Source organism: Nerophis lumbriciformis, linkage group LG35 (assembly GCF_033978685.3).
Source record: "Nerophis lumbriciformis linkage group LG35, RoL_Nlum_v2.1, whole genome shotgun sequence".
NCBI classification, from domain to species: domain Eukaryota; kingdom Metazoa; phylum Chordata; class Actinopteri; order Syngnathiformes; family Syngnathidae; genus Nerophis; species Nerophis lumbriciformis.
This window is the reverse complement of record NC_084582.2, coordinates 21,320,365-21,346,953: the sequence shown is the minus strand read 5'-3', so window position 1 is coordinate 21,346,953 and position 26,589 is coordinate 21,320,365. Positions and strand designations below refer to the sequence as shown.

The 26,589-nt window shown below is 37.2% G+C and overlaps 1 protein-coding gene across 2 annotated transcripts in view; it reads left to right on the top strand.

The window, feature by feature from the left end:
- Window positions 1-26,589, top strand: part of LOC133575208 (Fanconi anemia group A protein) — an 85,655-nt gene that overhangs the window by 18,126 nt on the left and 40,940 nt on the right. For both annotated transcript variants that reach the window (XM_061927779.2, XM_061927778.2), the window contains exons 5-24: window positions 601-696; window positions 1,809-1,882; window positions 5,847-5,956; window positions 6,182-6,292; window positions 7,116-7,179; window positions 7,313-7,413; window positions 7,491-7,567; window positions 9,309-9,450; window positions 11,939-12,072; window positions 14,188-14,298; window positions 17,388-17,483; window positions 17,759-17,821; window positions 17,932-18,014; window positions 18,149-18,209; window positions 20,036-20,085; window positions 21,396-21,466; window positions 22,879-22,977; window positions 24,313-24,446; window positions 24,517-24,587; window positions 25,165-25,264. In XM_061927779.2, the coding sequence (XP_061783763.1) occupies window positions 601-696; window positions 1,809-1,882; window positions 5,847-5,956; window positions 6,182-6,292; window positions 7,116-7,179; window positions 7,313-7,413; window positions 7,491-7,567; window positions 9,309-9,450; window positions 11,939-12,072; window positions 14,188-14,298; window positions 17,388-17,483; window positions 17,759-17,821; window positions 17,932-18,014; window positions 18,149-18,209; window positions 20,036-20,085; window positions 21,396-21,466; window positions 22,879-22,977; window positions 24,313-24,446; window positions 24,517-24,587; window positions 25,165-25,264 (1,848 nt within the window). The remainder of the gene's footprint in view (window positions 1-600; window positions 697-1,808; window positions 1,883-5,846; window positions 5,957-6,181; window positions 6,293-7,115; window positions 7,180-7,312; window positions 7,414-7,490; window positions 7,568-9,308; window positions 9,451-11,938; window positions 12,073-14,187; window positions 14,299-17,387; window positions 17,484-17,758; window positions 17,822-17,931; window positions 18,015-18,148; window positions 18,210-20,035; window positions 20,086-21,395; window positions 21,467-22,878; window positions 22,978-24,312; window positions 24,447-24,516; window positions 24,588-25,164; window positions 25,265-26,589) is intronic.

Sequence of the window (26,589 nt, the reverse complement as noted above, 5' to 3'; positions counted from 1 at the left end):
CTGTGTTTGTGTTGCTGCAGTCGGCCGCAATACACCGCTTCCCACCTACAGCTTTCTTCTTTGCTGTCTCCATTGTTCGTTGAACAAATTGCAAAAGATTCACCAACACAGATGTCCAGAATACTGTGGAATTTTGCGATGGAAACAGACGACTTAATAGCTGGCCACCATGCTGTCCCAAAATGTCCTCTGCAATCCGTGACGTCACGCGCTGACGTCATCATACCGAGACGTTTTCAGCAGGATATTTCGCGCAAAATTTAAAATTGCACTTTAGTAAGCTAACCCGGCCGTATTGGCATGTGTTGCAATGTTAAGATTTCATCATTGATATATAAACTATCGGACTGCGTGGTCGGTAGTAGTGGTGTCCACACCAGCAGCACAGCACTTCCTCATTATCCACCAATCACACTAACAGCAAAGTGCATTCCGGAACACCGAATTCTGGACATCAACATTACAACTCAAGCAGTTTGTTACACCATCTTCATTTGTTTCTTCAATTGTGTATCAAGGATCACTTTCTGCTTGTACTCTGAGGATTATATGCACTTACTGTGCTGTAAAATGTTGTACTTTTGTTTGCATATTTCACAGGTCAAGCTGTGTGCCCTGCTGGAGTCTGCCAAAGAGCTGTTGACACATGGATGCCTCTGCCCCAAGCTACTTTGGCAGGAATACAGAAAGTATCATGTGTGTGGAAAGTTTTTTTTCAATTCTGCACATAAGGCTGCGTGATTATGGCATAAATCTAAATATTGATTTATTAAACCTTCTACCTCAATTTCCGTTAATGCACGATTATCGCACTCTCAACTACTATTCTACTTTTTGGTCAATGTCATCCTTATTTTAGCCAAAGTACAGTACAGTGGAACCTCAATTTATGAGTGCCAATATTTGGTGTCTACGTTTAGGTTTTAATGTTGCTTTCAACGACATGTGCTTTACTTTTTATGGTTGTGGTTGGCTTTTGTTGGATTAACTAGCAAACACAGCCGTAACAGTAGTTTAACATCACCACAAGTGTCTACCATTTTTCCTCAATGTGTAAAATGTATGCACTGAAAGTACTGTAAAAGGACTTTACTCAGTGTTTTTTGCTGTGATAATTATGACCATTTGTTACAGATTTGATTACATATTGGTAAATGAATTACTTTGTTATTGTATTTAAATTATTGAAGTATTTAAATAAGTGCTGGGCGATTATGGTAAAATCTAAATTAGACTCCTGTAGGAATTTGCGATGGCGCTATCTTGCCAATTTACACAAAATTCAACAGATCTTTGCAAATTATGTTCCGCCTGGCAACTTTGTCCAATGCCTGCAGCTTTCCTGCATATTTTGAACAATCAGGGTAATTTTTGGCAATCATATTTGTTTGAGTGGTGGCGCTCAGACACGCACATCAACTGTAGTCCTTATTGTAGCCCAACTGTGTCCAAACAACTGACACAGAATTTCTCCTGGGTACACACTGCTGTTGTACTGTTGACTCACTGTTGGACTTTTCCCCATGACACTTCTCTTTAGAGGACTAAATGTGACAGTGTCATGTGACTACTCTACTTCTTCTGCTGCTTTTTTGGCTAGCCTCCATGCTTTGCATCACCTGGCTGCTTTTTATGTTTTATTAGAGAAAATTACAAGTGGAAACACCAAAATAACCGTCACAACTGTTTTACGTTTACGTTTACAATTAGTTCAGTTAAAAAACTCTAAATGTCGGTTTCGATAACTTTTTTAATTACTTGTCTAGCCCTGGTGTATCAACAAAATGATGAGTGTGACCTATTTACAGAAACTACCCAAGCTGGATGTTGTGTACCAACTTCACTTGAACGATGTCCTCACATTAAAGGATATTTTAAAAAGGTGAGATATGTTTGTTATATTTTGTTAATTTATTGCACAGCTACTTTTAATATTTTGGAGTCCAGGCTAGCTTTTAGAATCTTTAGGTACTTTTGTGTTTACTTTATATTTGACCTTCAAACCGTTTATCTTGCCTTGGTTGTTATTTTTCAGTAAAACCTCTCTTGTGGGACTTCATTTTATCCCCCCATTTTGATATAGGGCCCGATTTACTGAGATCCAAATACCACGCGTTAAACAGCGTGTGCAATCTATAAAATACTGTGTTGCGTGTGATCTACTAACACTGCGTGTACAATTGTAAAGTGGTGCAGACCACCTTATTTAAATTAGGATTTAGTGTGTACTATACGGGGCATCAACACAGGGACACTCATTTATTGCACATTCATGTTATCATGCTCCTACCTGTGGCGTTTTGCTGTTTTCAAACATGCAAGAGACATTTACCACTTTTTATGGGCATTTTAGAAGCAGCCGTGCAGTGCATCTACATTGACACAACTTTTTTTTTTTTTTTTTACCGCCGAAGGTGCACGTATTGAAAAGAGGCTGCACTTACTCCACTCAAGACGAAAAAAAAATGCATACTTAAAAAAGTTTTTTCATATAAGAAATATTTTAATAATAAATATTTTATGTAAAGAAAAAAACAAAACACCAAAACACATCAATTGAATTTGTTTTAATCTGCCCCTTAAGTCCTCGAGTCACGATAAAATTATAAAATTATGTTGCTGAACTTTAAAGACGGTGGCTGTGAGGCTTGCCTCAGTACAAGCTTTGCTACTCTGTCTGTTACTCTTGTCTGCAGTATGCCCTAAAAATACATTTTGCCAGAGATACACATGAGTTGCTTTTACTCAGAGGCATCTTTAGATCCAACAACGATCTTAACGACTAGCAACACACATCCCGGCTAATCCACCTGGTGCTACCAACAAACCCTGGTTCACAAAGGACATTCAATTGTTACGGAAAAATAAAAACTGCTCCTACCTCTGTAGCTATAAGGACCAATATAATTCCCCAATTTTCACTTACATTTTCAATTAGTCTCTCATCAAGTGTATGGTACCAACATCATTTAAAGACTCCATTAGCATCCCCATTCCCTAATCAAACAAAATACTGACGTTAATGACTACAGACCCATTGTACTGACATCTGTGATAATAAAATCATTTGAACATTTTGTTGCACATACAATACTGCAGCACTGGAGCACCCCAACACATACGCGCACATTCTATTAATTGATTTTAGTTCCGCATTCAATACAATCAACCCAGCCAATCTCCTAAATAAAGTTCTATAAATTAACATTCAAACTACCATATGCCACTGCATTTACAATTTTTTCTCTCCTCAAAGACACAGTGTCAGGATGGGCGGTCTCCTATCTGGACCTATAACCATTAGCACCGCCCAGGGCTGTGTTTTGTCTCCATGACTTTTCTCTCCGTACACAAATAACCGCACCTCCACCACCCGCAACTCAGTCTCTATGATCACGTATGCAGATGGTACCACCATAATTGGACTCATAACAAACAATAACGAACAACACTACTGTCAGCAAATAACACAAACAGGAAGCTGGTGCCAAGACAACAAACTCCAACTCAATACAGCTAAAACTCAGGAAATTGACAACTTCACTCTTAACCCCACAATAAAATCTCCCTATACATTGCTTCTGAACCCATTGACTCACTGGTGACGGTGGCAGAGAAGAGGACTGTGGAAAAACTAGTGAGCATCCTGGATGATGCCAGTCACCCTCTGCATACGATTGTCAGTAGCCAGAGGAGCCTGTTCAGTGCTAGACTGCTTCATCCCAAGTGCAGGACTAATAGACTAAAAAACTCCTTTGTCCCATACGCCATTAGACTGTACAACTCCTCTCTGGGGGGGGGGGGGGGGGGGGGTACTAGGATGACAGGGGATGCAAAACAATAACAGTGCAATAATTTTTCATAACATGGTCACTACTGCCTAGTTTCTCTTGTTATATTCTTATTTTACTGTTATATTTTTATTCTCATTGTTGCTTTTTATTTTTATTCTATTGTAATATGTTTCTATTTTGTTTCCATTTACACCCCCATTATTTACTTTTTACTTTTTAAAATACATCTCAATTCTGTGCACTCCTGCTGGAATTTTTATTTTCCTGAGGGAACGCTCCTAAAGGAATCAATAAAGTACTATCTACCGATCTATCTATCTATCTATCTATCTATCTATCTATCTATCTATCTATCTATCTATCTATCTATCTATCTATCTATCTATCTATCTATCTATCTATCTATCTATTTCCATTACAGACTATTTTAAATTACTGGGCACTCACATCTCCAACTCAATTAAATAGAAACTCCACTCAGATCACATCTACAAAAAAGCAAATCAAGGGCTATTTTTACTTAGCCAGCTCAGAAAATTCAGAGTTAGACCCAACCTCATCCTATCGTTCTACACCTCAATTATCCAAAGCATGCTCACCTTTTTAAAAACTGTTTGGTTTGGTAATTTGGAGTCACATTCACGCAAAAAACTACAGCACATCATTGATAAATCCAGCCTTATCACAGAGCAACCACTTCCTTTCATAAACACACTGTACCAACACAGCATTACTCAAAGAGCCCATAAGTTCACCTCTGACCCCTTATATCCACTACATCTGGTATTCACTCTCATGCCCTCTGGGAAGCGCTACAGATCACCACCAGCCAAGTCTCCAAGGTTCACGACAGTTTCATTCCCTCTGTCATTAGGACACTCAATAGAACTTCGGACTAATTACGCTACATGCTAACTGGAATGCCTTTTTGTAACTACACAGTAGACGTGAGCTATCAAAGCTGTACAGAATGTGAGTTCCACCAATTATATACGTAGCCATTAGTACAGATTCTGATTCTGCTGAATAGACGATATGGCTAATAATTTTTTTTATCTCTGACTTGCTAAAATGTTGACACCCACACACGTAAGATGGAGGATTCTCTGTACAGTTTGCATGTCCTTCTGACACGTGCTGAATAAAACGCAAAATATTGCTCCCAAAATGGTTATGAGTGTTGATAAATCACAATGCGTTTACTAAATAATTATATTTGCATCTTCTCCTCCCGGTATTGTGGGCGTTTTGATGATCAGAATACATTTTGCATATTAATGTAGACAGAGACGCAAAATGGATTGCACGTCTTATTCTGCTGACTTAACAGACACAGTCCACTTTGCACACGTTTAGTAGATCAGCTTTGCGTGTGCTATCAGGTTTACATATGTTTTAGTACATGCAAACCCTTAGTAGATCAGGCCCATAGTGTATAACAACATTTGGGGCTAAATTCACTCCAATACTTCAAAATCAGAGTAGGGAAATGTCAATTATTGTGAGACCCTTTCTGGATCACATTGAGTGTTATTAAACAAAAAAATCCTTGTCTCCTTTTATTAGGCAAACCACATCACACCTGATGTAGTGCTGCATAATTAATCGATTAGTTTGATTAGAAAAACGTTTTGATTTATATTCTCTTGCTCCGATTTATTGTTTAATGATTGTCACAAAAATATTTTTGAAAAAATCTGCATGGAGTGCCCAGAACTTAAAATAGGTGAACATATTTTCCACACGGCCACTGCAATAGAGCGCACATGAGCGCGGTGAATGTGTGTGTGCTATAATGCATTAAAGTGTGTTTTAGCCAAAACTCGATTAATAGATTATTCGATTAGTAGAAAATTTGATCGCTGCAGCTGTAGTCTGATAGCTCCTGTTTCTTATTTTTTTTATTTTTTTTTAAACATTGAAAGTTTGAATGTTGATACTTGTGTTAATTAGATAGTGGAGAATGTCCTTATCATGCATTTGAACATAAAGACAATTACCAGTGTAAATGTTAGTTGCCTCGTCTAGTCTTTTGGTGTCATGTCTTCTCAGCGATGAAGGTGTGAGGTTGTGGTTGGTCCCACAATTGAAGGCTCTGTGCAGTTGGACACCTCCACAGGAAGACAAAGAAACCATGCAGGCTCAGCAGAAAGTGATGTCAGGTAAGGACACCCTGGTTACATGCAGTATCTCATTTTTATACCAATATGGGCAGATAATATAGTCATGATCATGTAAAAGCCGCTTCTACACGATATTAATGTTATTGTGCATCCTGACGGCAGATGAGTTGAAATATTTATTTTTTTCCTATATGATCAAGCCATAGTTGGCATTTATGTTGTCACCATGACTACAATGTATGCCGTCTTTTCTTTTTCATCTAGGTATTGTAGGTTTGCTGGTCAGCTTTGGCTTCCAGTCGAGTCAGGAGCCAGCAGCAATGGAGAAGAGGGACTTTCTGCTCTGCACTTCCGCTTTAGATGCCATGCTGTTCTGTGAGTGACTGATAACATCCCTGTTTTCTTTTTGTTCAATCTTTAAGTTGTTAAATATTTTAATTAGGGGTGTCCCCATACAATTTTTTCCACTTCCAATACAATACCGATATTGGAGCCTTAAATCTTACAGATATTAATATGATACAATATAAGCAGGAATCATGCATACCGGTACTTCTATTATTTTGTAGTTTGGAATGTTAGAAATGGTTTGATCAAGCGAAATTACTCAGAAAACACTTAACTTATGACCGTCTTATGCTTTGTAGTGGAGTGTAAATGGTGACCGCTAATGGTCAGAATAAATAATTAATTTAGGCTCATGACACAGTAGGTTGAATGATGCTTACACGCTCCTGCCTTGGAGAATTTGTATGTGTAAGGAATATGAAACTATAATTATTTGACAAATGTGATGTTTTAGACTGCAATATTGTTCAATGAAGGACACTATTTATTACGTATGCCTAGCTTGAGTGCGTTTGTGCGCTTAGCTGTTGTGTAGCTGCTAGCTCCTACTAGCCTATTACCTATCATGTTTGCCTTTTGTAAATGACTTGACTGAAGTAAAGACCAACTTTTTGTGCTCTTTGGAAGACATTTAGATGTTGACTGGCTGTCCAGCTTTGCACAAGTAAACACACTGCAGGACTGCTTGTATCGGACATTACATCACACATTTGCATGCAAGCACATATTATCCGATACTTGCTGATATTGGACAGGATATCCGATATCAATATTGGATCAGGACACCCCTAATTTTTATTCTACAGTATGCTGAGTGTTTTTGTTTTTTTTGTCTTTTTTTTGTTTTTAGGGTTTCTGGACACTGTTGATACAACTTCAACACAGAAATTATGTGAAACTGCCACAGATAGATGGTACTTTGTTTGAATCCATTTGTTTTGTTTTCGATTTGACTTATTCCAAAACAATCAAGCCGCTTGCTACATTTTTAATGAGGTGTCATGATGATGTATTCGTGTTGTCACACCTGTGCAATGTTTGACGCAGGTGTCAGCTGTTTGCTGACGTTTCAACATACCCAGACGTCAATCAGCGCTTCTTCATGCACTCACTTACACAGACGCTCACCTATAAGCCTCGCCTTACAGGTAAATACAAAAGATGTTGATTCAAACTTCATTTTAATTGTGAATATTGGTGATAAAAGGCTTTTCTTTATTCCTAGTGTCAGATGCAATTAGTCTGCAGAACAAATGGACCTTTGAAAAAGCCAGTCGGTTGCTCACCTCCCTTTTTCGCAAGGTAATTTAGAGTAAAAGTTTCAAAATTGTGTGTGTGTGTGTGTGTGTGTGTGTCTCGAAATAGGATTTACATTTATATATAGTTATTTTGTAAAACATCATAATGGGTCTAGGTAACTGAGCTGAGTGTTGTGCGGTATGGTAATGTTCAATTGGTTAGCGGAACTGCTGTTGATTAAAACATGAAGCAGGAGGAATTGTTGATCTGCACTAGGGCTGTCAAACGCATAAAATAATCAATCGTGATAAATCCCTTTTCGTCCATAAATAACTCACAATTACCGTAATCATTATTATAATCGCAAATAGATTTTTAAAAAATCTTTAATTGTACCTTATTAAAATGTACACCAAACATGGGAGTGGATTATTTGTTTGATTCATGCAAATGTTTGTTTATTAAACTTTTTTTTTTTTTTCAACACAGCAACACAAAATGAACACAAACACACTAACAGTTCCCCTTTAATGGTAGGTTTATTTGTTTATTCAAACAAAGTGAAAATATCAACAAAAAAAATCCAGAATTTTTTTTTACAAATTATTTCAGTAAATATATGATCCCCTACCAACCAACATTCATTGTGACTCTACAACAGGGGTGTCAAACTCATTTTAGATCGGGGGCCACATGGAGAAAAATCTTCTCCCAAGTTGGCCGGACTGGTAAAATCACGACACGATAACTTAAAAATAAAGACAACTTCAGATTGTTTTCTTTGTTTAAAAATAGAACAAGCACATTCTGAAAAAGTACAAATCATAATGTTGTTGTTTTTTTTTTTACACTTATATGTTGCGGTTAATAGTAGTCTGTCTTTATTTGTCGTTATTTATACTTTCTGAATAAATGATGTGATAATGTTCATCAGTCAACTCATTGGTGTTAATTTTCAATTTATCAAGATAAAAAAACAATATCAAAATCAAATTACAGGATGTTATTTATGTAGTTTGATCATTTTCCTCGACTGGTGCACTAACATCATGTGGTTTATCTTTTTTTTTTTTTTTTACATATGTAGCATAATCTACAAAGATACAAAGAATTGCTATTGTGACATTAGTGGACACATTTAGAACAGCAGTTTCTTTCATTCAAAAATTTTGGCTAATTTTTATACTTAGCAAACTCATCCCGCGGGCCGGATAAAACCTGTTCGCGGGCCGGATTAAGCCCGCGGGCCGTAACTTTGACATCCATGCTCTACAAAGTAGTTACTTGTCCATGAAGCACACAAATTAGTCCTGTTCCTTTTAAGAACGTACTGTACTCCTAATGTCAACTCATTATTTTGATAAAATACATCAGTCACACATTTTTACCTCTACTCCCCCATGGGCAAGACTAAAGATCTGTATATTGGATGGATAATAATAATCGATATTTTTGCTTATGTCGACATAAGCCAGTTTAGTCTGAGGGCTGTCAACATAAATGGGTTAATATACATACGGTTGCCTAATAAATATTATAAGTTGTACTGAAGGTTCCGGAATGACTTTTAACTTGACAAAGTCTTGCCCGGTTAACTTTTGCTTTGTGATCAATTAATCAGGAGGTAAGACCTCTGAATGCAAAGAAGGCCGATTTTTGTTCCAATGCTTAGAAGTATGTGCTATGCACTCACAACTGACTCCTGAAAACACCATTAAAAAATTCATTCCACTTTAACATGTTTTGCAGAATTTTTTTGAGTTATTTTTAACTGTTTTTGATTGTTTTTGTGTTTTTGAAAAAGCTGTCGGTGATCTTCAGTGTGAATCAGCTGCTGCGACACCTTCAGCAGGTTTTAGAAACCCACGAGGTCAACTGGAAACACGTGCTGTGCTTTCTCTCAACACTGCTGGTGTACAACCCTTCTGCACAGCCCAGTCTTAGAGGTACTTACTGCCAAAGTGCGGCCTTGGTATAATGTAAAATTAATTACATTGATTTGCTTTTAGCTAGCAATCTGCCGATGTTCATACACAGTGTGGAGCCGCTCTCTTAAGTTAATATTCATCACCTCCTTTGCGGCAAATATTCTTACAAGTATTATTACCCCTGAAGGACTGGAGAATGAGGCTAAACATGTTACACACCAAGTGAAATCAAGCCGAAACAGACAAGAAAGGCATGCTAATCGCTAAACTAGCTTGAGACAACAGAAGAAGTAAGTGTATTGTAAAGTTTTAGAAGTGTTGATGGAAGCACATTACAGCATAAAGTAAGCAGTTATTAACAGGAAATTAACAGATAGATTAATAAGAGTTAGAGAGAAGATAATATAACAATGTCTGTTGCTGTGTAGCGGCCAGACGTACATGTAAGGGGAGGGCGGGCGGAGCCATCTATATATCGGTAGTGTTGTTATCCAGGGTAGTATCATTATATGAATGATCATTTTTTCTATTTTTACAAAATCTGTTTTTGTCATTTTTGTAAATGTTTACAAACTCAGGAAATAATTCCCTGGACACAGGAGGACTCTTCAGGTGTGTTTAGTGTTTAGTTATTGTGTACTATTGACCTTTGGCAATTGTATGTAATAAAATAGAATAATTAACTAGTTTAAATAATGTGTTGATATTGTTACACTGTCAATAACAGTCACCATTACACTACCACAACATTAAAACATTTACGGTTAATACAAGTGATCGGTATCAGCTGATCTCACTCATAGATGATCAGTATCGGCAGCATAAAACCCTAATCGAAGCATCCCTACTTTTAGCATCTTTAATGTACAGATTAATCAAAGTGGCACCAACTTTCTGTGATGTTTATGTATGCGGTCCTGTCTGAAAAAAGCCTGTTTGGTCATATGTTCATATTTTCTACGACTAATAAAGACGATCATGAAAAGGCAAAAAATTTCTAACGGTTAGCATTTCCGTTTGAAATTTGAATTCATGTAAAACCGAGATTAACTACACTCCCGCACTTTCGGTGATTCTGCTCATTGCCGAGCGCGCTAATTGCATATTTCTGAAAATGTTATGTATTTTTGGCCTAAATTAAGCATTCTCATGCATAAAAATTGCTAAATAATCCTAAAATAACAAATCTACGGTACTGTTATCACACTAGATTATCATCAAACAAGTTGCAATATTTTTAGGTATTTGGTTGTGTTTATTGTACAGTGGAACCTCGATTTACAAACTTATTTGGTTCTTGAACAGGGTTTGTAAATTGAAAAGTGTGTATAGTGAAGCAAATATCTACATAAGAAACAATAAATATGAACAATGGGCTCCAGTCTAGACAAAAGTCCATATTTTTGTAGACTTTGAACATAATATAAAGTGCTATACAGGACTGTATATTAAACAAACATAACAAGGGGATGATGGATCAACTTTCTTTTTATCAACAAGCCAAAACAACAAGCTGCTGTTCTCTCTATGCGCTGCTTTGCCAACACGCGCACACACAGAAGTCACTATGGTGTCCTCACAAATGATCAGAAAACCACAAAAATCCTTAACTTTAACAATCCTATTGCTACAATAATAAACATATAACAACGTAAAATCCACTTACCATTATCATTGGCAAAGGAGGAGCTGAGGAGAAAGGAACAGACGGAGGGGAAGAAGGGAGAGGAATGGGTCCGTGTGTTTGTGTGCCCTTGGAAGAAGCATCGCTGAACGAGAGGCAGTCTTCTCCTCTGCTGTGATCTTCTGGTAGTCTCTTTTCCAGAAAAGTCCAGTTTCATCACAATTAAAACTCGCTGTGGTACGAAGCCTGTTGTGTCAATTTGTCCATTCCTGCAAGCGCCATTAGTGTATTCCTCGCAAATACTGTAGACTTTATTTTTAAATCCACAAGAAGTCCCTTCGTCTGCTGAGTTTTTGGGACTCATTAAGTTAGCGAATTGTACAAAACTTGTCAAAAGACGAAAAATCACAGAAATGGCACACACTAAGCGCTGAATAGTGATAAGTAGTGTACTTGTACTGCACAGCAAGTGACGTGGAGGGCTCCGCCTTTCCAAAAAGGCGGAGCCCTGCGGCACAAAACGGCACAAAACGGCTGTAGGTGGGACACAAAATGAATGAATGAAGCGTTTGTGCACAGGAGGCATATTTGGCTCGATCTTAAAGTTTGTAAATATAAAAGTTTGCAAATAGAGGGGTTCGTAAATCAAGGTTCACTGTATTTAGAAGGTCGTTAACAGGATTTTGTAAGCTGATTTCTACTTTGCAGAAATTCACTTTTCGTGGTTGGGTCTGGAACCAATTAACACAACAATCGATGACTGTATGCCAATAATATTAAAACCACATATTTGTTTATTTTCCTACCTCTCTATGCTGTTTCCTTAATAACAAAATATATAATAAGGAGATGATATGCTTTATTCCTTCTTTTGCATCTCAGAGCTTCTGTCCCGACTGCTGACTTCTGCATTTGAAGGTTATGACTTGGAGAGCATGATAACTGCCTTCTTGTTGGCACGACAGGGGGCGCTGCAGGGGCCTGCCATTTTTCCCTCCTACTGCGACTGGTTCAAGGTTAAATATCCTTTCAGTGTTCTGTCTAAAGATCTCCTAAGTCTAATAGTGATGTTGCTTGAATCTCAACATCCTGCAAGTGGAGTCCGGTGCATTTACATAAAATAGAATATCGTGGAAAATGTATTTACTTCAGTAGTTCATTTCAAAAAGTAAAACGCATATACAGTAGATTAATTATACAATGGTACACTTTTATCATATGATTTGATGTTTGGCCAAATTTTTTTGGCAAGATCTTGCCTGATTTTTATAGACTGTCTTGTCTCAGTTATCGTACGTCCAAACCATGCATGTAAAAAACTACTATATATGTACGTATCATTCTGTGGAGTGTAGTGTGTTTAAATGTTTATTCGTAAATCACAGTATCAATCCATCCATTTTCTACCGCTTATCCTTTTTGGGGTGGCGGGGGGTGCTGGAGCCTAGCTCAGCTGCATCCGGGCGGTAGGCGAGGTACACCCTGGACAAGTCGCCACCTCATCGCAGGGCCAACACAGTATATATATTTAAAATGGTTTTCTGCATGTAAAACTATAAATATTCTCTCTAATATGTGTTTTCTCTTCATATTTGTAAGTATATGGAACAGATTAATATTTCTTATGGCAAAAACTGCTTATGCATTTGTAAGATTCGGTTTTCGTTCGACCTCTTGGAATGCATTAGTAATGTTAACCATGGTACCACCGTACACAGTAAAATATGCTTGGATGTAACGATTACCGGTATTGATGATAAACCACAGTAAAATTCACAACGGTTGGTGTTACCGTTTTAAAATGTTATTATTGGAAAAATGTAATTGATTACCATACTTTAATAAATTCATGGCACAGTGATACTGTTCATTTCCTAGAGAAGCAGCTAGCACACTGATCACTAGCTAGCAGCTAGCACGCTGATTGCTTGCTGGCAGCTAGCAATGCTAATTGGTAGCTGGCAGCTAGTGAGCTAAACACATTGCTGCCTTAACAACTAAGCTATTTAACTGTGCACATTGAACCTATGTGCACAGGTAAATGTGCTCTTTCAGAACGGGGTGATAAGTACAATGATCTAACATCTAACGGGAACTGGACCCATGTGACATCACGTAAACTAGAAGTGACGCCTTTACAAAACCTTTACAAATTAAAATGGAAGATACACATATTTAAACTTTCAAATAACAATAATAAGGTTCTTCAGTAGCCAGAACAATATTTAATGTTTCATCTGCGAAGGGAAGTATATGGTGCGTGTGTGAAAACTGATTATATTTGTATAGCGTTTTTCTACCTTCAAGGTACTCAAAGCTCTTTGACACTATTACCTCTTACACCTTTTGATGATGCAGCATCAGGAGCAACTGGGGGTTCAGTATCTTGCTCAAGGATACTTCGACATGGTCACAGGGGGACGAACCTGTGTTTATAAGCTTTGTTAAAAGATTTCAGTGTGTGTATACGTTTTTTGAGCACATTAAACAATACCGTGATATGACATTTTCGTATTGTTACATCCCTAAAATATGTATGTATATATATATATATATAAATATATATATATATATATATATATATATATATATATATATATATATATATATATATATATATATATATATATATGTATATATATATATATATATGTATATATATATATATATATATATATATATATATATATATATATATATATATATATATGTATATATATAGTATGTATAAGAATGTATTTTTTTAATAATAAAGAGGATTATTATACTTTACATAAAATGAAAAAACTAATTCAGTATGTCATGAAATTGGAATCCTGTATTATGAAAAAGTTACATTTTATGGACTGCAAAAGCTTCCTGAGCCTTTAAATTGTGTCTGTCTGAAATGAACTACTGAACTACTACTAAACTTTTGCATGATATTCTAACGAATTGAAATGCACCTGTAAATAAATACTGTAGCTCCAATTAACAGTAAAAGTTCTGTTTCATGTAGTACATCAACTCTTAAGATGTGGGCTGGAGTCTATCCCAAGTGATTATGGGCGTGAAAACAATAATACTTTGGTGTTTATAGAGAAAAAAAAGAATTCCAGTATTGCCTTTTTTGATAAATGTCCCTGTTGCAGGAGTGTTTTGGTGGGGCCAGTGGTTTCCACGCAACCAGCAAGAAATCTTTGGTGTTCTTGCTCAAATTCCTGTCTGACTTGGTGCCCTTTGAACCCCCACAGTACCTCAAGGTAACCTTTTACTACTGCAACTGATAACACTACAAATATTTGTTTCATATTGAAAAAATAGCATTCAGGAAAGCATATCAGGATGTAGAAGTAACGGAGTGATACTGTTCTGGTAAAAACAGTATCAAAACAGTTCAAACAGGCTTACATTAGGCTCCTTCCCAAAGACCCTGGAAAATGTTTGTGGACTATTCTTAAAGGCTTACTGAAATGCGATTTTCTTATTTAAACGGGGATAGCAGGTCCATTCTATGTGTCATACTTGATCATTTGGCGATATTGCCATATTTTTGCTGAAAGGATTTAGTAGAGAACATCGACGATAAAGTTCGCAACTTTTGGTCGCTGATAAAAAAGCCTTGCCTGTACCGGAAGTAGCAGACGATATGCGCGTGACATCACAGGTTGTGAAGCTCCTCACATCTGCACATTGTTTACAATCATGGCCACCAGCAGCGAGAGCGATTCGGACCGAGAAAGCGACAATTTCCCCATTAATTTGAGCGAGGATGAAAGATTCGTGGATGAGGAAAGTGAAAGTGAAGGACTAGAGGGCAGTGGGAGCGATTCAGATAGGGAAGATGCTGTGAGAGGCGGGTGGGACCTGATATTCAGCTGGGAATGACTAAAACAGTAAATAAACACAAGACATATATATACTCTATTAGCCACAATACAACAAGGCTTATATTTAATATGCCACAAATTAATCCTGCATAACAAACACCCCCCCCCTCCTGTCCATATAACCCGCCAATACAACTCAAACACCTGCACAACACACTCAATCCAACAGTCCAAAGTACCGTTCACCTCCCCAAAGTTCATACAGCACATATATTTCCCCAAAGTTACGTACGTGACATGCACATAGCGGCACGCACGTACGGGCAAGCGATCAAATGTTTGGAAGCCGCAGCTGCATGCGTACTCACAGTACCGCATCTGCGCATCCAACTCAAAGTCCTCCTGGTAAGAGTCTCTGTTGTCCCAGTTCTCCACAGGCCAATGGTAAAGCTTGACTGTCATCTTCCGGGAATGTAAACAATGAAACACCGGCTGTGTTATCCGGCACAACAGTCAGGGGGTGCATTCTACGGCGGGGGTGCGTTACCCGGCACAACACCTGCCGCAATACACCGCTTCCCACCTACAGCTTGCTTCTTTGCTGTCTCCATTGTTCATTGAACAAATTGCAAAAGATTCACCAACACAGATGTCCAGAATACTGTGGAATTTTGCGATGAAAACAGACGACTTAATAGCTGGCCACCATGCTGTCCCAAAATGTCCTCTACAATCCGTGACGTCACGCGCAGGCGTCATCATACCGAGACGTTTTCAGCAGGATATTTTGCGCGAAATTTAAAATTGCACTTTAGCATGTGTTGCAATGTTAAGATTTCATCATTGATATATAAACTATCAGACTGCGTGGTCGGTAGTAGTGGGTTTCAGTAGGCCTTTAAAAGCCTGGTGGATGTCGGGAAACCAATCAGTTAAAATACATGTATTTATAAATTGATAGGACTGTCTTCAAATTGTCAAAGATTTGACGATTCGATTCAGAGGAGTCTGATTCGACAATCAACCTCACAGCCGACTCGTCTGATATTAAACCCCGCTGCCCTCTGCGTAAGAGGGAGGCACAGGTAATACCTGCTGAGGCCCCCCGCCAACAGCAGGTGTGTTGGGGTGATAAATTGATTGCGTTCATTATGTCTTCTTTAGATATTAGTAAAATACTCTTTTGTGCAGACATAGTTTTTAGAGAATAAGTGATCATTCTTATCTGCTTACAATTTTGGCTGTCACAATGCCAATCGCTGCTGCGGGGCGCTGCTTCTTTGGTGTGATGTCGTTAGCTGTATTCTGGTCCAGCCCTTACGCCTGGCATTATAAAATGCATGATTGAGGCTTGTCGGGACTCACTGTTGTCAGACACGAAGCACGCCATGCCGTGGCACACCTCTTGTCAGTCAAACCCTGCGGTATGCCCGGAGGTGTAGCGCTTATTTTGCAAAGGTAATGACCTTTCACTAGTTTGCATACTGAAACTACGTTATGATTTTTACTTTCTCTATTTAATCACATGGGATATGTATGTCCTTGATGCTAGGCCATGCAGAGCCGAGAACCTCACTAACTGTGGTTTGCACTGTCGTTAAGCCGTTTTTGAGGTGGAAAAAGGCATAAACAAAATGTTTGTTTTGTTCACATGAATGAAAGACAGTATTCCTTTATGATTATATTTATTAACTTTGCCTCACAATACGAAGGTCCTTAGTAGTACTGAGTTCAATCCCGGGCTCGGGATCTTTCTGTGTGGAATTTGTTCTCCCCGTGACTGCGTGGGTTCCCTCCGGGTACTCCGGCTTCCTCCTACCTCCAAAGACATGCACCTGGGGATAGGTTGATTGGCAACACTAAATTGGCCCTAGTGTGAGTGTGAATGTTGTCTGTCTGTGTTGGCCCTGTGATGATGTGGCGACTTCTCCAGGATGTACCCCGCCTTGCGACCAAATGCAGCTGAGATAGGCTCCAGCACCCCCCGTGACCCCAAAAGGGACAAGCGGTAGAAAATGGATGGATGGAACTTTGGGAAATTCAATAAGACAAGTCCTAGAGCACATCCAGTACATTACTGACACCTAGTGACCAGTCAGTATACACTACTACATATCATCTATTTATTTATAAGAAAATGCTTTAGATTTGAATCATAGTCAACTATGGGCTAAATCTAACGAATCAGATTTGACTATGAAAATCCTAGGTTAAATACAGCCCTATAAATTGATGCTTGTTTTTAAAAATCACTGCAAATGTAAAACAAGGAACTGTTCAAACAAATCATTAAGTGCTCAAAATGATTATGAAATTCATTCCCTTGAGTGTGTTTGTAGGTGGTACATAACATGCAATGGTTGTGGCACTAATTACTGTACTAAAGAAATATGTACATGAATAAGAAAAACTTTTACACAAAAGCAACGCTGTCATTTCTTGGTATATGCTTGGCAAAACCTGTCACTTTACTCAGCACAAAAAAAGTTACTTACCCTACTGTCCATATTTCCATCTGCTAGGTGCACATCCTCCATCCCCCATATGTACCTGTGAAATACCGCAGCCTCCTGATGGAGTATGTTTCCCTGGCTAAGACCAGACTGGCTGACCTCAAGGTAACAAGATGGCTACAAATGTAGTTTACCACCGCCAATTGTGAATGTGCACTGAATGAAAGATGGCTTCTCAGTTCTCACTTTAAAGCGCTTTGAGTGTAGAAAAGCGCTTATAAATCTAATCCATTGTTATCATTATTATGATTATTTAAAAAATAGATGGATGTCTTGGCTTTCAGAAAGGATATTTACTATTATACAATCACATTTATAGTGACTATTTTTATTAGTTGTATTTGTTACAGTCGAAATCTCAAATTGCTGATCTTTTGCAGGAGTCTGTGGAGGAGATGGGTCTTTATGGAGACGTTTCTGGTGCTGAAGCTGCACCCGTGCAGGTACAGTATAGTGACATTTAGTTATATGATAGAATAGTAATGGAAACAAGATTATGAACTTGTGTGTATCAAATCATGTTTTCATTTGTGTGTTTGTGTGTGGGTCATAGTGCCAGGCTGTCCAGGATGTAGATAAAGCTGTATCTCTTTTTGAGAGTACAGGGAGACTCTCTGCCACAGTCATGGAGGCCAGGTATTTTAACAATACAAGCCACTTTTCCAAATATATTAGTTGTAATTTCCTTGCTGTATAGCAGTTATTTCATTAATTTAACAACTATATACTTTTGATACAACACAGTGATTAAGAATTGTTTCCTTTTCCAGTATTTTCCGTCGGTCATATTTCCTCACAAGGTTCCTTCCTACTCTGCTAAAGCCCAAAGTGGTAAGTCTCATCAACTTCAAATAATGTTGACACCAGACTTTGTGTCTAACAATACCTTACTTTGTATTTTATTGACATGGGATATGGGTCCAATATTTTCAATTCATCATCAAGTATGGGATTATATGTGCTTGCATTTTGAATGTGTGATATAATGTCCGATACAAGTAATCCTGCAGCAAGCGTGTTTAAATGTGCAAAGCTAGACAGCCAGTTAACATCTAAATGTTCTCCAATAAGCACAGAAGGTTGATGTTTTTTTTAATATTTTAGTCAAGTCATTTAGAAAAAGTTGAACGTGCTAGGCTACAGGATACCGATAACTATCGATAGCTGTATCATTTAACCAGTATCTTAATGTACCGAGCCAATTAGAATTGGCACCAAAAAGTACAGGCACTCTGAGTGCATCCTCAATCGTCACACCCCTATATATTAGTGCTGTCAAAGAATTATTTTCTTCTATCATATTAATCACACTTTGGAATTTTGTTTAACCACAATTAATTACATGCTTGTATAATTTTAAATTAACTTTTAAATAAAAAACAGTGTTGTGAAAGAAATGCAATTTTATTATTAGAATGTCATAGAGGGACATTTTTGTCATGTTTTACTTGAATGCATGTTACTTATTTGTTTAAAACCTGCTAATAGTTGTATCTAAAGTCCACTCAGGGTTTATTTTGAAGTGAAATTTTGCTTTGCACTGAGGTATGCATTGATCTGATCACTGACCGTATAATAACACACCTTTCGGGTAACCATCTACTGTTAAGGTAAAGGAGCATGTGAGCTCAAAATAAATTGCATGAATAATTTGCATATCTACATGTTTAAAGCGATATGTTTTTGTGATTAATGGCGTGCGTTATAGCGTGTTAAGTTTGACAGCCCTAATAAATATACTTATTCACTATATCTTATCCCCAGAAAAATGTGGTTTTGTATTTTTACGTTGATTCATTTCAAAATGATTTCAGTGGAAAAAGCCATATATTTTCTATACCTTATCTTCAGTAGGTTTGTGGGTTAGCTAGAGCCTATCCTAGCTGACTCCTGGCAAGAGGCGGGGCACATCCTCAACTTAGTAAACTTATTCATTAACATGACAACATTAAAAATCATGCAAGTTATTGTTGACCTAAGACTTTTGCACACTAGTGCATTAGAGGTGGGGGAAATAATCGATTTTTAGATGCATCGCAATTTGGACATGAACTATCATAGAATCGATTAGTAAACATCAATAATCGATAATCGATTTATTTATTGTAAATAAAGTAATGCAGACAGTTCTAAAAATTGGCTGACTGCAGCGAGCCACCTCGGCGAGAGATCCGACCAGCTCCTTTACTATCTGGCACTTATGGTCCAGTTTTGCACACATTTACATTAATTTGATAAATGTGGGAATTAATTTAATTGTTTCTTATTCCAAATTAATTTCTTTTTTGAAGTTGCAAGGGATGAACGCTTATTTAGTGAAACGAAAAGAAATGTAAAACTGCATCGATATACATAAATTAAAGATGCATCAATAATCTGTTGTTAATCGAATCGTAGTTCCTGAACTGTACTCGAATCGTAATGTGCCCAAAGATTCCCACCTCTATAGTGCATAGCATCACATTCTATAGCTTGAAGAAAACTTCATCACTTTATTCGATTTTAAACGTTCTCCTTAGCTTACTAAATAATTGCTTGGCTACTTTACCTACTAATTAGTGTTGCTTACTTGTAATTTTGCATCACCAATTGTTCAGAAATTATATGGAATAAATACAGTAGAATAATGCGGATTTGACTTCGGATTTTATTTTTAGCTTCCTGTGAAAGCAGATGCTCAGATGAGTTTCATCGAGGCCCTAAAAAAGTGAGTAAAATGCTTTTCACATTTTTTTTTTACCACAATTTTATGAAACGTTTTGTAGTTTGTCAATGTTCATAAATGTATTAGCTTGCCTGTGTTCCAACAGAAACTGTGCAAGGCGGATCTAAACTAGGTGTAACAAACAAGAGCATAAACAATGGCTTTCAACATGTTGACTGTATTCAGTTGATATTCATTAAATGTATCTACTTATTAAAATTAATCTTTCTACAAATTATGGAGTTAGTAACCTGAAAAGAAGAGTCCTAAGTTCAACTGTTTAATTGAAAGGTTATTTCAACTTTTTACTGAACACTTTACAACCTGTCTCAAATTACAAAACACTGAGTGTTATACCACTTGACATTGACTGATCAGGCAGTCATTTTATGAAAAACAACCTGGTGACTGGTTTATTAACCCCTTGCCTTTTTCCATGATGCCATCACCCTTACGTGGTGTATTTGTACGTTTTACGTCAATGGAAAGCTTATCATTGTGAGATTGACCTAATACACCATTTCATTAAGCCTGGGCAATGTAGCATAAAAATTCAACATCTTTTTTTCACAATATATTCCTCTGAAGGTAAAAAACAAATTATTTCAAAGAGTAGTGTTAACAGTTGTTTAGTTATTGTGTAATGTTGACTTTTTTTTGCTCAAACAATTGTTTGTAATTAAAGAGAATAAGGAACTAGTTTTAATATTTTGATGATATTGTTAAACTGTCAATAACACACACTAAATACATTCAAACATCTGTAGTTAATACATGTGATCAGTATTGGAATCGACAGCATAAGATAGCATGGAGTTAGTGAAGATTTTGACAGAGTGTCTTCAAATGGAACACCTTTTGAATGCTTGATACTAACATTGGAACTCTGTGTAAAATATTGCATGTTTGTAGATGAAATGGGATTAGCTAAGGACTCCATTTATGAACCAAATTTGTTTCCAGTCCATATCTCCAAAGTATGGTAGTTATTTTGAAGCCACATTTCTGAAAAAAGTATGTAAGCTAACTTAAAACAAATCCTTATTTTTCAGTGTATTAAAACTTGTTTTTGTCAATGTCAGTAGTACTTATAAATACTTAAAAATTCAGCTTGTTACCTTTCAAAATAACTAAAAACCATGTTTCTACCCTGAATGGTTCATTGATTGCTTTACTTTTACTTTGGATACTTTTTTAGACACTTTAGCCGAACACAATTCTGGGATCTTTAGGAGTTAAGATGTGTGTCATGTTTTAGAAATAGCATTGATGATCTATGAGAGAATTGTACTATTTTTCTTTTCTATATTTAGGGCAGATAAGATTCCTGCTGCCCAGTATTCAGCATACGTGGGCTCCTGCCAGAGACTAAGACAGCAAGAGAGTGGGTATCTTTTTTTGAAGTGTATCACTTCTTACAATACATTGTAAGACATTTATTTAATAATACCACCTTAACATTTGACAACCAAACAATTACACAAAGCGACTCGGCAAAGAATCTGGGTATTATCTTCGACCCAACTCTCTCCTTTGAGTCACACATTCAGAGTGTTACTAAAACGGCCTTCTTTCATCTCCGTAATATCGCTAAAATTCGTTCCATTTTGTCCACTAGCGACGCTGAGATCATTATTCATGCGTTCGTTACGTCTCGTCTCGATTACTGTAACGTATTATTTTCGGGTCTCCCTATGTCGAGCATTAAAAGATTACAATTGGTACAAAATGCGGCTGCTAGACTTTTGACAAGAACAAGAAATTTTGATCATATTACGCCTATACTGGCTCACCTGCACTGGCTTCCTGTGCACTTAAGATGCGACTTTAAGGTTTTACTACTTTAGTATAAAATACTACACGGTCTAGCTCCATCCTATCTTGCTGATTGTATTGTACCATATGTCCCGGCAAGAAATCTGCGTTCAAAGAACTCCGGCTTATTAGTGATTCCCAGAGCCCAAAAAAAGTCTGCGGGCCATAGAGCGTTTTCTATTCGGGCTCCAGTACTATGGAATGCCCTCCCGGTAACAGTTAGAGATGCTACCTCAGTAGAAACATTTAAGTCCCATCTTAAAACTCATTTGTATACTCTAGCCTTTGAATAGCCCCCTTTTTTTTAGACCAGTTGATCTGCCGTTTCTTTTCTTTTCTCCTCTGCTCCCCCCTATCCCTTGTGGAGGGGGAGACACTCAGGCCCGGTGGCCATGGATGGGGTGCTGGCTGTCCGGGGTCGGGACCCGGGGTGGACCGCTCGCCTGTGTATCGGTTGGGAACATCTCTGCGCTGCTGACCCGTCTCCGCTCGGGATGGTTTCCTGCTGACCCCACTGTGGACTGGACTCTTACTGTTATGCTGGATCCACTATGGACTGTACTCTCACAATATTATGTTAGACCCACTCGACATCCATTGCATTCGGTCTCCCTAGAGGGGGGGTTACCCACATATGCGGTCCTCTCCAAGGTTTCTCCTAGTCATTCACATCGACGTCCCACTGGGGTGAGTTTTTCCTTGCCCTTATGTGGGCTCTGTACCGAGGATGTCGTTGTGGCTTGTGCAGCCCTTTGAGACACTTGTGATTTAGGGCTATATAAATAAACATTGATTGATTGATTGATTGATTGGTGGATAAAAAAAACAGTTAATTACAATTATGTACTGTAAATGCATTCCATCAGTTAGAAAGTCGTGAATGTCTTGTTTGACATGGCAATTTCTCTTCTCTTTCTAATACATACACATACTTTATGTAAGAACAGGGTTGTACTCTGAACTTAACATTTACACTCACAGGGAATGCAGTGCGTGTGGACAACCATGACCATCCTTTGCAGCTCCTAGAAGTTCAGCTGCAGGAGCTCGTGGAGCATGTTGTTGATGGAAGTGAAGGAGGTAGGTCCATCCTGAACAAATCAAACATTGATACACAGATGAAAAATTAAGCAAAGAACACCTTGTGGGACCGACAAAACTCAACAAACTCAACTCTCTCTGTGCAAAATACATGACAAAGATTACACACTAAGTAGCCCGACTTTTTCACTTTTATTTTTATTTGATATATAATGTCAATGCAAGGCTACATTATATTTAATTTTCACTTCACAAATGGCTAATTTAGAAAAAATAAAAAAAATAAATAAAAATGTGTTCTTCAAACATCTCCTATTGCTTGGATTTAAATGACTTCACGGCCGGCTCACATTCGTCTCATTAAATATGTGTGGTGGTCAAGCCAGCGTCCGTTCTCAATGGGTACTAGATGCCATTTAGCCTTTTTTGAACAAAAATGCCCTATGCTTACGTTGTTTTCGGCTGTACAAACCGTTCAAATCGCGAAAAGGATAAATGTTTCTTCAGAGTTCCTCAAGAGGTAATCAGGAAGGGCGGAAGAATACAGTATTTTACGAAAAAACACCCCTGACCCAAAAGTCCTTTCAAACTACAGGCTCCGATCTCCCTTTCATATCCAAAGTAATTGAAAGCAGTTGCCACCCACCTTCAGAACCACCTCAAACTCAACAACCTCTATGAAAAAATTATAGTCTGTTCCACCACTAAAACTGCACTACTGTCATCAGATGCGGGTTCTCCCTCACTCCTCATCCTTGTGGACCTTTCTGCTGCATTTCACACTGTTGACCATGACATACTGCTTACATGGCCCTTAGCTGGTTCCAGTCATAGCTCACAAACTGAACAGAATACTTCCTTAGTCACTCAAAATCAAAACCACAAATAGTTACTAGTGGTGTCCCTCAGACTTGTTCAGGGTGCACCTCGCCTTCCGCCCGAATACAGCTGAGATAGGCTCCAGCACTCCCCTCAACCCTGAAAGGGACAAACGGTACAAAATTTGCAAAATAAAAAAACATTAAAAAACCTTTTCACATTGTCTCTGTGGAGTATTGTCTGTAGAATTTTGAGAACAAAAATTAATTTATTCCATTTTGGAATAAGACTTGAACATAACAAAATGTGGAAAAAGTGATGCGCTGTGAATGCTGTCTGGATTAACTGTCTATATAGCCTTTATTTAGCAAGAGCCAAAGCATTTGTATAAACAGAAAATGTACTAAAAGATGACTAATCGCAGATATTTGCTGCACAATAGTGAATGGGTAGTTGTTCAATAAAAAAATAAATCCTCAAAATTACAACTTGCCTCATAATAGTACTTCATGCAGAATATTTCTATTGTTCAATGTTTCCCGTATCTTCCATCAGACATGTCAGCCCAATTGTCCAAGGTTTCTCACACTTTGGGCTTCATTTTTCCTGGTCTACCCACTGACGCCTTGGAAAAGGAAGTCATCCAACTTCAAACTGGCACACCTCAGTTTTCAGAGCTCCACATGAAGGTAACGTTAGTTTTCACGCAGTATGTTATTCATATGTGATTAACAGGTCTTCTGTCCTTCATATCTTTAGGTTGTCAACGTGATTCTCAGACGGTTTTGCCAGTGCATTTTAGATTCTTCTCAAGTGCTATCCCCTAATAAGTGAGAAAACTTATTTAAAGGCTTTTGTTGTTTTGTCAAGAAATACATTTATATGTCTTCTTGACTTTGACCAAATGTAGAGGGGATTAAATCAGGGGTGTCCGAAGTGAGTCCCAGGGGTCATTTGCAAGCCCTAGCTCGTTTTCTTATGGGCCCTTATGGGTCTTATTGTAGAAGTACAATTAAAAAATGAACAATGCTATGAGAAGAAGTTGAAATGTTGACACAAAGTGGGCCTTTGGAGTATCTAAGCATTTGATCCAAGAGGAGAAGATTGCAGATTGACATTTGATATTTAAGGAGTATTTTATATTTAAAAAAAACTTACCCCTCTATGGTGCCATTTAGAAAAAAAACAAAAAAAACAAACTTGGAATGAGCAGGATAGGACCCATAACTTGTTTTTTGCCTGTTTTTTTTTTTAATTTTAAATTAAATCCCAAAATTGCCCCCACATACTTTATGATTTTTTGTATGTGACCCTGGCTGAGGAAAGTGTGAACACCCCTGGGTTGGATTCCTTTTTGACCGTACAAATAACTTAATTTTGTTGTGCTGTCTATGTTTGTTTTTTAAGACAAATGACGTGGGCTTCCAGGTTTGTGAGTGTATTCGCTTGTAACATACAGCTCCTCTCCTGCCTTCTACACAGACTTTGGGATCTACTCCATAACCAGGTGTGCAAATGTCTGCTCTTACACACTTTTATGACAAAAGAAGCCTAATTATTAGTAGTTATGTTCTAAAAATAACAGAATATAATAGAACAAGGTTTCTCTCTAAAACAACCCACAGTGCAGGAATGATAAAAGAGAATTGTAGAATATGATTGTGAATATTCAGGTGCCAAATCAAAGTCATGGTATGTGTTGGCAAATGTTCTTTCATTTAGTCACGTACTGGAGAACAACCTATTGATTTATTGCAGCTATCAAAAATTATGGTAATATGAGCATATGAAAAATGGATGGATTTATGTCAACATGTCTTGTACTATTGTCAACTTTATCTTTATCACAAAGCAGCATAACAGCCCTAAAACATGTACACAATTGTGACTTCCTGTTCATTGCAAAGAAACCTTCATAATAAAAGAATTAACCGAGATTATACCGAAGCGACAGACAAAATGTACACATTTATTTTTTTAAGATTAAATACACACATTTAGATTGTATGCCCACATGTTTTATTTTAGATTGAATGCACACATTTAGTCTTTATTTAGATGAATTGCACACATTTCTTTTTTAGATCAAATCACACATTTAATCTTTATTTTTGATTAATTGCAAACATTTATCTTTTAGATAAAAAGCACACATTGGATTATATGCACATTTCTTTTTTAGATTAAATGTACACATATCTTTTTTAGATTATTTAGATTATATGCACACACTTGGATTATATGCACACATTTATTTATTTTTTAGATTATATGCACATTTTTATTTTTTTAAGATTTAGATCATATGCACAATTATTTTTAAAATTAAATGCACACATTTATTTTTTAGATTAAATGCACACATATCTTTATTTTTAGATTAAGTGCACACATTTCTTTATTTTTTAAAATAAATGCAAACGTTTAGATTATCCATCCATTTTCTGCCGCTTGTCCCTTTCGGGATTGCGGGGGGTGCTGGAGATTAAATTAACAAATGTCTTTATTTTATATTAACTTCACAGATTTACATTATATGCACACGTCTTTTTTTTTAGACTAAATGCACATTTAGATATATGCTCACATTTCTTTTTTAGATTAAATGTACACATTAAAAAAAAAAAGCCTTTATTTCGATTATATGCACACATTTAGTTAATCATATATGCACACATTTAATTTTTAAGATTAAATGCACACATTTATATTATATGCACACATTTCTTTTTTGTAGATTAAATGAACACTTATTTTTAAGAATAAATGCACAAATGTACATTAAATGCACACATACATTTTTATATTATTTACATTATATGAACACATTTT